General features: G+C 33.4%; 1 protein-coding gene across 1 annotated transcript in view; it reads left to right on the forward strand.

Annotated features, from left to right (window-relative positions):
• LOC145277836 (tryptase-like) overlaps positions 1-15,268 on the forward strand; it is a 458,673-nt gene that overhangs the window by 180,816 nt on the left and 262,589 nt on the right. Inside the window, exons 3-4 of the mRNA XM_080129761.1 lie at positions 2,289-2,346; positions 12,044-12,161. Coding sequence (XP_079985887.1) covers positions 2,289-2,346; positions 12,044-12,161 — 176 coding nt within the window. The remainder of the gene's footprint in view (positions 1-2,288; positions 2,347-12,043; positions 12,162-15,268) is intronic.

Raw genomic sequence — 15,268 nt, forward strand, 5'->3', positions numbered from 1 at the left:
GATCCCTAATTCATACACAAATCTTTGTAAATTTTCCGAATAACCTCCAATATTCAGACAGCTTTAAAGAACACAATGAAAATTGGGAAACTAAGTTAACTTCAGGTGTTGCATAAGGTAAAGTGAAAAGAGGAGAATTTGCTTTTTGTCATCAATTTGCACATGATGACATTTCTCTTATGAAATATAAAGATCTTCAACTTAACTATTATTCATGGATGACCTGTTTTGGGGGAAAAAAATGAAAACCAACTTGGTACCCTAATGAACACAGTTAAATTATTTACTGACGAAATACAAATGGAAGTTGGCATCATCAAATGTGCTATACTCGTTATAAAAAGAGATAAACTTATCCACTCAGATGTTTTGAACTCCCAACAACAGATCCGATTAAAAAATGTTGACAGTGGGAAAGGTTACAAATACTTGAGAATATTGAAAGCAAAAATGAAAAACCATGTCACAGCTAAATATAACAGAAAAGTAAGAGTTATTCTTCAATCCCACCTCTACAATTGGAATATAATCTACGCTATCGATGCCAGAGCAGCAGCTATCATTTGATATACTGCTAGTATACTTGACTGGAATGTAGATGAATTAAAATATTTGAACATCAAAATATGGAAAATGTGTAAAATATATTGAGCTTTTACACAGAAAGGAGGTGCAAATCAATTAAAGAAGACGATCGAAGTTTACTCAGTGTCGAAGATGTCTGGAATATAAAAGAAGTTAATCTAAATAGTAATGGAATTCTTCTTCATGGCATGAAAAGAAACGTAATATTAAGAACTAGGGTGAAAAAGAATCAAAGGTTGCAAGAGAGTGGGGGAAAATTATTTGGAAAGAAACTACATAGTGCATTCTTTAAGAATACTAAATTTAAAGATAATGACAGATGGAATTGGTTGACCAGGGTGATCTCAAAATATTTATCAAGAGTACCAGGAACTACTCACTCACACTGGGTTTATTCTTCATTTGTTTTAGTGCAGTTGTAATTGTTATTATACAATTGAGTGTATATATAATATGATTATAGCAGAATATGCAATCGATTGCTGCATTTTCACGGCTTCTGCAACTGTTTTCTGCACTACTCAAAAGTTTCATTGCCATTTTGTAGATATTTGTGTTGTCCCTGCACTTTTGTTATTAAGATTTAATCAAAGCATCAGTTGGAGAATTAAACAAAGGAAATACTGAGCGAGTGTAAACTTAATAATACTAGACCATTATTAATGAAGCTATTCAACCACTTGTATTTAAAAAGTTTAAATAAAAGCAATGAAAAAAAACCCAAAAAAAAACCCCAAAAAACAAAAAAACAAATGATTCATGTTTTTCTCTTTGGGATTTATTTTACTTCGTCTTATTACTGGAATTTTTGCTTCTTTTTTTATATTTCAAATATATTTTGATAATCATATTGAGTTTTTATAGATTTAATTTCTAAAAGTCGCAGTATAATAATTTGTGATGAAGCATAGATTTGATTCCCATGGATGCCAGAAATCTACTGGCTTATTCAAGCCAGTAGATTTCTGGCATCCATGGCAATCAAATCTATGGCACCCTCTTTCTCCATTTTGTTTTGCTTTTAATTTACAAAATCAAATAATAGTCTTCACATGCAGTCGCTTACTCATCCTTTTCGACCAATAAAAATGATTCCAACTTGGAATTAAACCCAGACCGCAGGCATCACATCGTACAGGCTCAGACTATATGCCACCTATCCTTGACCCTTTGGCCGGGGAAAGCAAAAAAACAAAAAAAAAACAAAACAAAAAAAAAAACACTCAAATACCAGTACAGTTTTTCTTAACTTGCCAGCACACATTTCCACACAAACAGAAGTTAATCGCTACCCATCCACTCACACATATATATTATTACTAAACTGCAAACATATTGACATATGCATCTCTAAACCTTGCATCTTCTTCGAAAACTTTCTTTACTAAACTCAAGTTTGCATAAACGTTTTAATTCAAAGATAAATATAAAATATTGAACAAGAGAGAAATGTTATCAAAATTTCGACTGAAAAACATCAACTATTTAAACAATATTTGAAAACAAAAAATGCTTGTTAGATTTTAATAAAAAATGCATAACATTAATAAATCAAAAACATTTGTTGCAATTTATCTTTATTATCATTTGTTAAAATATTTTACATATTGAGCATTTGATTGTAAAACAACAGAAAATGAGAAAAGATATGGAAAGAAGTTTAGGAAAAGATCCTTAACACAAATTTATTTTTTTCTTGACAGTTCTGACGAGATTCCAGCCAAATTCTGGAAAGCAAGATTGGCCTCTTCCTCTTTAAAAGTAAGTTATGATTGCCACATGTCCAAACTCTGCTGGGTGGATTCTTACACAACTTTGAAGTGTTTTATAACTCATCAAATATACATTATGGAATTTCTAACTATTGTTAGCACTTTTTATTCCTTTCAAATTGTTTATTTCTATAGGGTTCTCATTCTTAGAAATCATTGCCTTTTCAATTAATTATTCTGTATAAAATTCACTACTAAACTATTTAACCGATTATTATGAATTTTGAAACATATCTAATCGGCGTAAGGGAGCGAAATGTGGACTGTGTTTCGTTTAATTTAGTTTTAGATAAAGGAGATAAAAAAAGAACGGAATCACATTATGCAAATTTGGATCCGTCCGATTTTTGTGAAATTTCAATAATACGAATTAGACAACAACTAATATTCTCCAACTTTTAGTTGCTTTGCAGTATTTTTGAGTAGTTTTAGAAGGTATAATATAATTTTCCGTTTGAAAATTCAAATGTTTCAGATTTGCATGAAATCTGATTCATAGTCAATTAGACACCAATTAAGCAAGATTTGCTGAATTGTAATTTCTTAAGACATTTGTGTATACTTATGTACATACCACTCTGAACATTTTAACTGTACTTATCTTGTAGTTTTTAAAAATCCTTTTTGTCAAATATACTATTATTAACCAATACGGTTTTCTTATTTTTAAAATGAAAAAAAAAAAAGAAAGAATTTTCCAAATTAAAACTGTACTTTTCTCTAAATTCAGAAAAACGTGGCTTTTTCTCTGCAGAATGCATTATTTTTCACTAGTCTAAACTTAATACGTAACCCAAACATTATTACTCTTAACCAGTTTTTAAATGAGTTCTTCAAATCTAAATTAATACAAAATAACCCGACTTCACAAATGATAAAAGTTCCATTTTCGTATTTTAATTATAAGGTAAAGCTATAATGCTTGAACATTCTCTATCGAAGTAAATAAAACCAAAAACATCCACGCATTAATATGGGAGGGGAGACTATTTTCAAATATCGTCCTAAACTGGGAATGGAGCAACGGACTTATATTAAGTAGATATTAATAAGTCCCTCTTACCTTTTTTTTTAATGGAGAGTAGATAATGCACTGTGGATGTGTTATCGGCAGCTCCAATAACTCTCGCTTCTCCTTTTTGTCCCTCAGTCCTCATTTCCAATGAGTGATTTTTCTGACAAAGGGTGAAGAAAAAGCTGCTTTTCAGGTCGGTAGTACTTCATGATCAGTAGCCTGAGATGTTGGAAATTTTCTATTTCTATGTCTATCCTTGTGGCCATATCACTAGTAAGGGTGCTGGAGGTAAACGTTTCCTCTGGGCTGACGTTATCTGCCTGAGAGTCAGGGACCCAACCCTTGGATTAACCACTAAGGAGGCTGTCCTATCAGCAGGTGCAAAGTACTGGAGCTGCTGTATTGCCATTTGGTGAATGGATTCTGGACCATGCAGTAGTTTCTGGTGGGGCTTCTCGATGCCATACTAATAGGTAATTGTTACAGCTTTACCTTATCATGTGCTACAAAAAAAAAAATAATTTTCCTGTCTTTTTCTCTCTGTCCTGCTCTAACCAAGTCTGGCGACCTGTTCCACAAATCCCAAAACCACAACATGAAATATCTAAAAAAAAAAAAAAAAAAAAAAACACGAATAAACCTAGAACCCCATCTTCCAACATAGAAATTTGAGCCTAACTACCATGTCCCCTTCTCCAACATCAGGGGTCTATGTTCCAACCTTCCAGAGGTTGAAACTCAATTACAGGAGACGAAACCGGACATATTCTTTCTAAGCGAAACTGGCATAGGGCCGACCACTTCCCTAGATGAGTTCATAATTAAAGGATACTCTAACTTAACATCTAAATCTGACCCCAAGATCGCCATGGGCATGGAATATGTGCCTACATTAAAGATGGCTTTCCGTGTGGTAGGGATATCTACAGAGAAGATGCTAATTTACCTTATATGTGCTTCTGGGTTGCACTTGCTTACACCACTGCATTTATATTTGCCCTCTATCGCCCCCACAATAGTGGGGTTACTATCTTTAAGAGTATATCTGAGAAAATTGACCACATCCTGTCTGCTCATCCTTTGGCTAACATTCACATTTGCGGTGACTTCAATGTCCATAATGTGGAATGGCTGACCCACTCAAATAAGACAGATGATGAGGGGAGGTTCTGTCATAATTTTGTCATTGCCTATGACCTCACTCAGATTGTTCACGAACCCACGCATGTGCCCGATACTACCGGTCAATGTGCAAGCCTTCTAGACCTTTTTCTCACACAACTTCGCCTGAGCTATGTTCATGTTCCATTCTATTTCCCCTGGGATCCTCCGACCACTCTGTTGTATCAGTTAAGATACCTCTTCACCGTACTGTATATCGATACTCTATGGCTGACTGGGATAGCTTCCATACATTCATATTTGGTCTCCCTCTGCATTCCATGTTTAAAAAGGATGTGTCCTCTATAGTATCAGACCTGACCGAATAGTTAATTGTAGGCATAGACCGATTCATACGATCCAAAAATTCCAACAAAAACCCAACAGCCAGCCATGGTTCTCCCCAGAATGTGCTGCGGCCATCGCGCACAGAAATCACCACCAGTTTTGGCAAATAGCAAACAGAATCTTGAACAGAAGCGTGCGTTCTATCCCAACCATCATCAATGAACCTGAGGTCATCTCGTCAGTATCAGACAAAGCCAAACTATTTGCCAAGAACTTTGCAGCTAATTCTACCCTATGCGACCAAGGCCATCAACTCCCCTATAACAGACAACACACTATGCAACATACAAATATCTGTGCATGAGGTCGCCAAGCTAATCAAGAATAATCAGTAAAGCAACTGGCCCAGATGGCATTCCAATTATAATGTTGAAAAAGCTTCAACCAAAACTTGCTCCCGTACTTACAAAACTGTTTAAGCGTTGCCTTAAGGAGAAGTGCTTTCCAACACCCTGAAAAACCTCATCAGTATGCTCTGTATTTAAGAATTTAGGTGATAAGTCATCTCCCTCTCAGTACAGACCAATAAGTCTCCTATGTGTCATGAGTAAGCTGCTGAAATTCATATTAAATAGAGAAGTAGTCAACCACCTCAGCAGAAATAACCTTCTTAGTGACATGCAATATGGTTTCTGTTCTGCTAGATGTACAGCAGATGTGCTAATGGTTATATCTCATAGGATTAGTGAATTTCTTGATAAAGGCTTCCTTTTTAGGGAAATTGCTCTTGACATATCAAAGACCTTTGATAAGGTATGGCATAAAGGTCTACTTCACAAGATTTCCAGCTACAGTATAACTGGAAATGTCTTTTCAATTATTAAATCATTTCTCTCTGATAGGCTCATAAGAGTAGTGGTTGATGGGAAGAAATCAGAGGCCCAGAGTATTAATGCTAGTGTCCCTCAGCGATCCATCCTGGGCCCCAATCTCTTCCTGATCTAATTCAATGATTTCCCAAAATACATACTTAAATCATTCATTGACATCTATGCTGATGACACGACCATCTATAGCAACACATCAAAGGCTGTAAATGACAAAATTCTCTCTGATTCTCTCTCCTCTGATCTTCAGCACGTGGTACAGTGGGGGAAGCAGTGGCTGGTTACTTTTAATGCATCTAAAACCAAGCTCCTATCCTTACATCATCAACGCTCTGATCCCCCCATCTGGTATCAATTGAAATGGATGGCTCTCGTCTTGGGGAGGCTCCATGTTTTGACAAGCTTCTGGGTTTGACCTTTACTCCTGATCTGAAATGGAACATGTACATCAAGTCTGTTGCCCAGGTCGCTGGGAAAATGATGGGATCCTTCTACTGCTCCAGAAGATATCTCACTACTGAGGCAATTCTCTATCTGTATAAAAGCCAAGTACGTCCAAGGATGGAGTACTGCTGCCACATATGGGCTGGAGCTGCTAAAAACAGCCTATGCTGCCTTGAGTACAAAATAGACTTTGTGGCTTAGTGGCTGATGCTCTTTTCTCTTCCCTACAACCTCTCTCACACAGAAGAGACGTTGCGAGCCTGTCTTTGTTTTATCGTTATTTCCATGGCAAATGCTCGTCCGAGCTCCAATCTCTGGTCCCCCATGCCAATCTTTCACAAAAAACACCCGTCTAGCTGAAACCACTGTCAGTAATTTCCCCCACTCTTTATCTGTGCCTTAATCAAAACGTAGATTCTATGAACAAAGCTTCTTTCTTAGAAGTGCACGCCTGTGGAACTCTCTTCCATTTGCCTGTTTCCCACCTGAATACAACTTGGATGTCTTCAAGTCCAACAAAAACAAATTCCTGATGAATCGCCCCCTTAAGTAAGACACTTTATCAAATCTCCAATACTAATAATACTAAAGATAGGATTACTACAATACTATCCCCTTGATTACTGTACACGCAATAACCTTTATCCCCGAGTGGCTTTCGGGCCTTGATAAGTGGTGACCTCCATGTAAAAAAAAAACAAAAAAAAACATACATAACATACATAAAAACTCTGCATAACACATCACTCAATATGTCCCGGACCTGAGATATAGATGATGTCACTAATAAAATTGATTAACTTTTTTTTTAAATGCTAACCTTCAAATAGCATGTGTCAAAATTTGAGTCTAATCGAATTATTAGTGTACAAATTGTTAGTGTACAAATTATTAGTGTACAAATTATTAGTGTACAAATTATTAGTGTACAAATCACTGTTATGTAAGTCGAGCTACAATGGTAAATTTTCAAAACAATAAAAAATCCGATTTTTTTGTTACTTTCTGATGATAAAATATAGTTATCAAGAAAAGCAAATGATGCTGATTGCCCAAATTCGGCAGTTGTCCCGGAAAACATCAAACAAGTTCACAAACTGGTTTTGGCTGATTGTAAATTGAAGTTGGGTGAGATATGAGCAGTCACCTGATTTTCAGTTTAATATTTATTAAATATATTTATTGGCATTATATTATACAAGTCGTAAATATAATATATTATATAAAGAAAAAAAGAAAAGAGAAAGAAGAAAAAGAAAAAAAAACACGAATAATGTGAAAGTTTTATCTTAACATCAAAACTAGTCAGGTTTATTTAACTCCATCATGCAACACACTATTTGGAAATACTGTATCATAATTCGCTAACACCGAAACAAAGATATGTGTATGCTTAATTTACATACATGTTCTAAAACAGTTTCTAATAATTATTTTGTGTTATTCATTTGTAATTTTTATTGTCTTATTTTCTTATATACATAATAGTTTTGTCAATATTAATATTATTAATATTAATTAAAATGATTTAATAATAAAAAAAAAGATATTTTCAAAAAACTTTTGTTACGTTTTCATAAATTTATAAGAGGCAATTTAATGAAAATTGTTTTCTCTGCAAAGAAGACTACAGTAAGATTACGGAGGACGGCTAGTTAAATATAAAATTACCATCTTTATGGAAATGAAATATCACCATCTGTTGTAAAAGCTAATGTTTATGTAATAAAAGTTTGTAAATCAAAATAATGAAGTAGTTAAAAATGAGTGAAAACAAAAATCATTTTTTTCCTTTTCAACCGACAGAAGATGAGAGACATTCAGATTTTCTCCTGTGAAATCTGAATGTTCAACGGGTGTCATCGAAATCAAAACATTTAGCACTCCAGCCATTTGGTAACGACTAAGACTGAAGTGAACTATCATGAAATGAATAAGAAATAGTTAAAAATGAACAGATGTTAATAGTGAAATCTGAATGTTCAACACTCATTCCTCAAAATCTTCTCCCAGCAATAACTTGTATATTTCTATTAACAGGCTGCCCGGCGTTGCTCAGTCGTAAAATATGCTTAAATATGATATTTTAATTTATGCAGATTAATTATTATTATTATTATTATTATTATTATTATTATTGACTCACAAGGTCATCAGAGATCTTTCTCTGAAAACAGCCTGTGGTGTTCCCTGGAAGCTGAGTGACAACAAGTCTCCCCAGATTTCCAGTAGTCTCCAACTCTTTCGATAACATTTGCAAATATATTTCCATTATCGCAACAGCAGCTTACCATTGATTTCTCGTTGGCAGCAGCTATTGGTCTTTGCTGGCATTTGAGTGGCAATAAGCCTCCCCAGTTCTCTTCACACTTATTCAGCTGAGGTCTGGTCAGTCCATTGGTCTTTCCTTCCTCCTTGACTCTACTTCGTTATTTGGTCTCGCTCTTTTTTTTTTGGGGGGGCAGTGATGTGGCAATGGGGGTAGGGCTGGGTTAGAAAACTTATAGACATGCGGCTTCAGTGTTCTTGGTTCCATGTAGTGTTTCATGTTTTGCCTTTGCAGCAGTTTGTCTGGCTCACACTTGTTGCTCCTGTGTGTTAGTTTCCACATTCAAGGGTTTTAGCAATTGCTTCCATATGTACTGATAGTGAAATTAAAATCATGATGTGTAATTCTATCAGAAACCTTCTAGTCACATTACATAAAATTAAATACGATACACAAAAAACAAATTTATTAGTGCTACAAAACAGAAAATCGCAAATAAAGACTAGAAAGTACAAAACAGTTTATGTGCAATGACGTCATCCGAAAAGCGTTACAAAAAGAATGAATGATTTACATATGGGTTACCCTCGAATGGACAGAATGAAGAGCCCCAGGCATAGTTATTTATATTGGTTAAAGATGGATGATGACATCAAAAACATGGTCGAATCATTCAAGGGTTATGCTTTCATGGAAAAGGCATCCCAAATCACGCTTAAACCGTGGCCCAAAACAGACCTGGATTGGCTAACAAGAATTTAATTCCTTACTTCTTTAAGGGTGACATGAGCCAGCCTATTTCCACCCTATAATATCCTAAGATAATGGCAAGCTTCAGTGCCAACAGGAGTAACTGAAAGACATCTCACTATTTTTAACAGAGCCCAGACGGTAGTCAGAAGTTAGCCATCATTCATCCCCGAATTCCTACTTTGCAACATGCAAGTTGATGCAGAAAAACATTTACCTTCACACAAAAAAAGCTAGAATTGAGGAATGTACACGTGCAACCTGTTACCTGAATTTTTTATTCAGATAAATTTTCCCAAACTTAGTATCTTCCCGCTTTCTTGTATTATATGCCAATTTTGCTCACCCAATTACTCGAAAATTATATACAATTGTTGTATTTCTTACAAAACCTGTCATCGCCATATTTTTGTTTCAGAGCTTATCCACAATTGTTACTACATTCTCATGTGCAGGCATTGCACTTTTTCCCCACAATAAAATTAATTTCAATACCTTTTCCCATGTTAAGAAAACTGGAGAAGTACCATTTTTATATCTAGTAATTTTCGAAGGAAAGTCGTTACAAAATTAGAAGGATGTGTTCACTTAACAAAAAAGAAAACTTGCTTGATAATGATGTGAAAATCGAATGGTAGACATTGTGGTGTATTTTTGTTTATTTTTTTATCAAAGAATGTAAATAAGTTTTAAAATTCAAAACAGAATAAGATATTTTATATTTCTTCATATTCTTAACAATGTTTGATTTGTCTTGATTACAAATATACGAAGAAAAAGATCACTGTCCATGATGGTTGCGGAGATATGACATTGTTTATGATCTTCCTTTATAGTGTGCTGAGTGTATCGACGTAGTATTCAAGATGAAATTGCCAGGTAATTTTTATGAAATAAGTAAATATCAGTGTGTCAAGTCCGAGAACGAAAGAAGAAATAAGTTCAAATGTGAAGAAAGTGGAAAACTTTAATGATGCAGAAGTAGTTGTTGTTTTTATGAGTTGACTAGCGAGGGGTACCCGGCGTTGCCCGGGTGTTTGGAGGTGTGTGTGGAAACTCCGTGGGTGGGGGAGGGGGGCGTTAAAAAAAAATAAGTATGAGGATCGAACCCGAACCGTTGAGGCAAAGTTGTAAATTAAAGTGTGAAAAAAAAAACAAAAAAAAAAACGTGCGACGTTAACCATTGACCCACCGCGAGATGCTAACGGAAACACGTTTGAATTTATTTAATTACTTGGATTTGGTAGGTGCCCATTTTAATGAGTTAATGAGGTCAAGTTTGACTGCGGGATAGTATTTCATTTACTGCTGAACGCTTTCCCCCCCCCCCAAGATGTTATAGGAAAAAGACTAACCCACATGAGCGACAAATGTTGCATATTTATCTTCCCGAAATCGAGCAAATTAAATAGACAGGCGAGCTTCGTTGTTAACTGTGAGATATTACGATTTATATGGGCTATAAAAAACTTTTAAAAGTGTGGACCGACCGACCGCTTCTCTGAAAAAAGCCTTTTGTAGACATACAGAAAAAGCGAACACACATACATACATTTTCGCTTTTATATTTATAGACTAGCGAGGAGTACCCGGCGTTGCCCGGGTGTTTGGAGGTGTGTGTGGAAACTCCGGGGGGGGGGGTGTTTAAAATAAAAAAGTAAGTATGAGGATCGAACCCGAGCCGTTGAGGCAAAGTTGTAAATTAAAGTGAAAAAAAAAAAAAAAACGTGCGACGTTAACCATTGACCCACCGCGAGATGCTAACGGGAACATGTTTGAATTTATTTAATTACTTGGATTTGGCAGGTGCCCGTTTTAATGAGTTAATGAGGTCAAGTTTGACTGCGGGGCGGGAACGCTTCCCAAGATGTTATAGGAAAAAGACTAACCCACATGCGGCGAGCGACAAATGTTGAATATTTATCTTCCCAAAATCGAGCAAATTAAATAGACAGGCGAACTTCGTTGTTAACTGTGAGATATTACGATTTATATGTGATATAAAAAAATTTTAAAAAGTTGTTAGGCGAGCGACCGCTTCTCTGAAAGAAGCCTTTTGTAGACATACAGCGAACACACATGCATACATACATACATACATACATACATACATACATTTTCGCTTTTATATTTATAGATAATAATCGTTAACAATTTTTTGTGTTCGATTTATATTCTTGATTAACCGGTGTTTCTGTACATTTTAAACGATAGAAAATTAATACACAGCGATCTGATGATGGTTTTGGTAGAAAAATAGTAATGGGTGGAAGTTAATGTACCTTCTCTTTGAAAGCTTTGTTTGAGAGAGTACGAGAGGATGGATTAAACATAAGAAATATTCAATAAGGATGATTTGAATGCAGAATTTCTAGAAACACTGATAACCATAAAAATAAACATTTTTTTCATAGGAAGTGTCCTGTTATCACGGGAAAATCCATATTACTGTACGAATATAGAGAATAGATAGAATACAAGGTAGATAGAAGTATAGAAACAGAATAGTATAAATAGATAAATAAATACAATAGTGTAGTCTAGAATATATAATTTATAAATCGATAGAATAGATCGATAGAAGGATAGAAGAAAGAAGAATGGAGAATAGATAGAAAAAAAAACAATTGTTCAGCCCCCCCCCCTTGAATTTATATCTGTTTGTGTATAGGTGTCAATTTATGCTGTTTGAATAACAACTCACACAAAAACACGACGAAAATGTTTGTCTTCTTATAAATAAATTTTGACAAAATGTACGACTATATCACTTCATTAAAAAAACACCCAGAATATAAATCACCATCTTTTTGTTGAGATATCAAATATAAAGTTAAAAACATCTTAAATACAAAAATCTTTTTATTTTCAGTCCAATCTGTGGGAAAAGGTAAAAAATATTTTTGGAAGAATTTTCAAAAAAATTAAATGGCTCCAATGGAATGTGAAAGTTGCAAAAATTTTAATTTTCCCAGATTACAGTGAAAAAGGTAAGTAACTCTTTAATTAAATTAAATTATTAATCGATATAAATTGTTAATCGATATAAAAACAAAGAGAAAAACGTAATTACATAAACATTTAATACATGACAATAAAATATATTGACATTTGAGCCCAGCAAGTGATTTTCATATGTGCTGCGACTGCTGCGAATGTGAGGATGGGATGATGCAAACATATTTTTGCTTCCCTTTTAGTCCTTGCTCTTGTTTATTTCAGACGGTTCTGGTTTATTTCAAACAATTCTTGTTTATTTCAGACAATTCTTGTTTATTTCAGACAATTCTTGTTTATTTCAGACGGTTCTTGTTTATTTCAGACGGTTCTTGTTTATTTCAGACAATTCTTGTTTATTTCAGACAATTTTTGTTTATTTCAGACAATTTTTGTTTATTTCAAACGATTCTTGTTTATTTCAGACAATTCTTGTTTATTTCAGACAATTCAAGCTGGTAGGTTGAATGCCGCTAAGATCGTCAAAACATATTGACTTCTACTCTTTCCGCTTGGTTCTCAATATCGACGTGTGATATGTTAACATAAACTTTGTTATCTGTGAACCTCAGAGATTTCCAGAATATTTCCATATCATCTCTAATGTTTACAGCCTCAGTTTTGTCAGAGAGTTTAGTTTGCTTCTCATGCGACTCATTGATGACATTGTTGATGTTGCAATTCTTCGCTTTTGCACATCCAATAAGAACGTACTCCGGAGAAGCGCATGATCAGAGAGATAGCAAGTTGCGTGAAAAGAGCATTTCATGTTTAAATTCGTTTAGTTATGACAAAATCGATAATATGCCAGTCTTCAAATGGGATACATTTATGTGGTCTTGTAATAGTTTAATTGTTGGAAGTATTGATAATACTTAGGTCAGAATCATTGCAGATAACAGACCTCAGATTTTAACTCAGCGTTTTCATATCCTAGATGCATATTTTAATGAAGACTAAGGGCACATCTCTCTTAGTGATATTTGGTTTGATTTTTCATCAAGAGTTTAATGACTGAAAAGCTTCATCTAATTCCTGTATCGTAACCCTCTGGTATATCTTGAAGGTATATATATATATATATATATATATATATATATATATATATATATATATATATATATATATATATATATATATATATATATATAGTATAGTATAGGGGGCTCTTGGTAGAGGTAGTACCTTTGAGTCTCTGGAATTACGTATATAAATGAATACGTTTTGAAAGCTGAAAACAACGCATTTTTTGAATATATAAACAGATTTATTTGCTTATATCGGATATATTTCGATGCTAAACACCTTTATCAATGTAGATTCTGTTCCCCCCCCCGCTTTTTCTTTTTCTTGACCGCATGGTGGAATTCTGCGTTCGAGGGTGATGGTAGTAGCCCGATATTCTTGGTAACGGCTCGATATTTAAATAAATATTTAAATAAATGACTTTTTATCTTTATTTAAATATCGAGCCGTTAACAAAAACACGTTCTTCCATTTTTTTTTAAATTTATTCTTCATTTTTTAATACACTTTTCTTTAAAAAATTCATACATTTTCTTCTACACTACCAACATAAATAAATAACCCCGAAAATATGTTATTTTTACAAATAAATAATCAACACAATAAAACGTATTGTTTTACTGTGTACGTTTTCAGCGTCCCAATTGTTTTTTTTTCCGTGTTTAAATTATCCAAATAAACACTTGTTAATACTTTCTGCTTTTTTTTTACATCGTTCATTTCCACATTGTCTTAATTAGTTTTATTGACCTTATTATTAGCATATAAATTAAATATTTGATCCAATGGGTCATGAATGTTTAAAATAAATGAAAAAGTTACATTTTATTTTCATTTTCTATTTAAAAAGCCATTCTTAACATGGGGGGAGTGTTTTTAACTATTCTGTACTTTCAACTAACAATTTCATTTAAAAAAGATATATCAAAATTTGAATTTAATTTGAAGTATTGCGGTATCTCTTCAGTGCACATTTACCTATAAATATGGCAAACCACTTCTAATTCAATGGCTGTAAGTTTAAAAAAAAATAAATAAATAAACAATTATAAACAGAACGACTCAGAAATCTATCTATATTCTTTTTTCATTTTAATATACTTTCATAGAAATGTTTCTGTTATGTCACAAAAACTATTTTGTTTACGTCAGAAGTGTCACGCTCATACATTAATTCCATAGCTAATCTAACATACTGACCCAACGGGTCACGGGTAGTCTAGTATATATATATATATATATATATATATATATATATATATATATAATTATTTATTATCCATAAGCATATATTTCATGTTCACTAACAATCATCAGTGTGGCTTATATATAACTGTATCGCTGGTAGAATAATTCAAACCATTGAACCGAAATCATAATTCACTCTAATCTATAATAGCATCTTACTCTATTTGATGACCATCAGAATTGTATTAAATGTGATAGTAATAAACCCTATATTTATCAAGAATATATTAAGTATCATAGAGTATTCAATCTTTCATAAAAAGAGAGAACTTTCACAATATCGCTTGATTGGAAAGTATTTCTATTTATTACTCTAATTACTCTATTTGAAGAGAGCTTTAATATATATATATATATATATATATATATATATATATATATATATATATATATATATATATATATATATATATATATATATATACATACATATAGAATACGTTTGAAACCAAATTACAAGGCAAAATTATGAAAATTTAACAAGTGTTTATTTTTAATATATTTTCGGAGTATCACTCCCTCGTCAGTATTTATATATTTTTTCTCTTTTTCCTCGCCATGATGTTGAAGGAAAGTTAAATCAAGTGTCCACGTGATGTTAACTGCAGTGTTGTTTTTGAAATTCCGGAAGAATACGCTTGACTTCGTGATTTGAAAAGCGGGTATTTTAAAAAAATTGTTTTATCCGTGTTAAAAGCGTTGACTCAAATTTGAATTTTAAAATAAAATACATATAAAATACGTTTGAAGCCAAATTACAACGCAAAACTATGAAAATTAACAAGTGTTTATTTTTAATATACATTTTGGAGTATCACTCATTCGT

The sequence above is a fragment of the Euprymna scolopes genome, chromosome 6 (genome assembly GCF_053919585.1).
Source record: "Euprymna scolopes isolate OS-2025 chromosome 6, ASM5391958v1, whole genome shotgun sequence".
Taxonomy (NCBI): Eukaryota; Metazoa; Mollusca; class Cephalopoda; order Sepiida; family Sepiolidae; genus Euprymna; species Euprymna scolopes.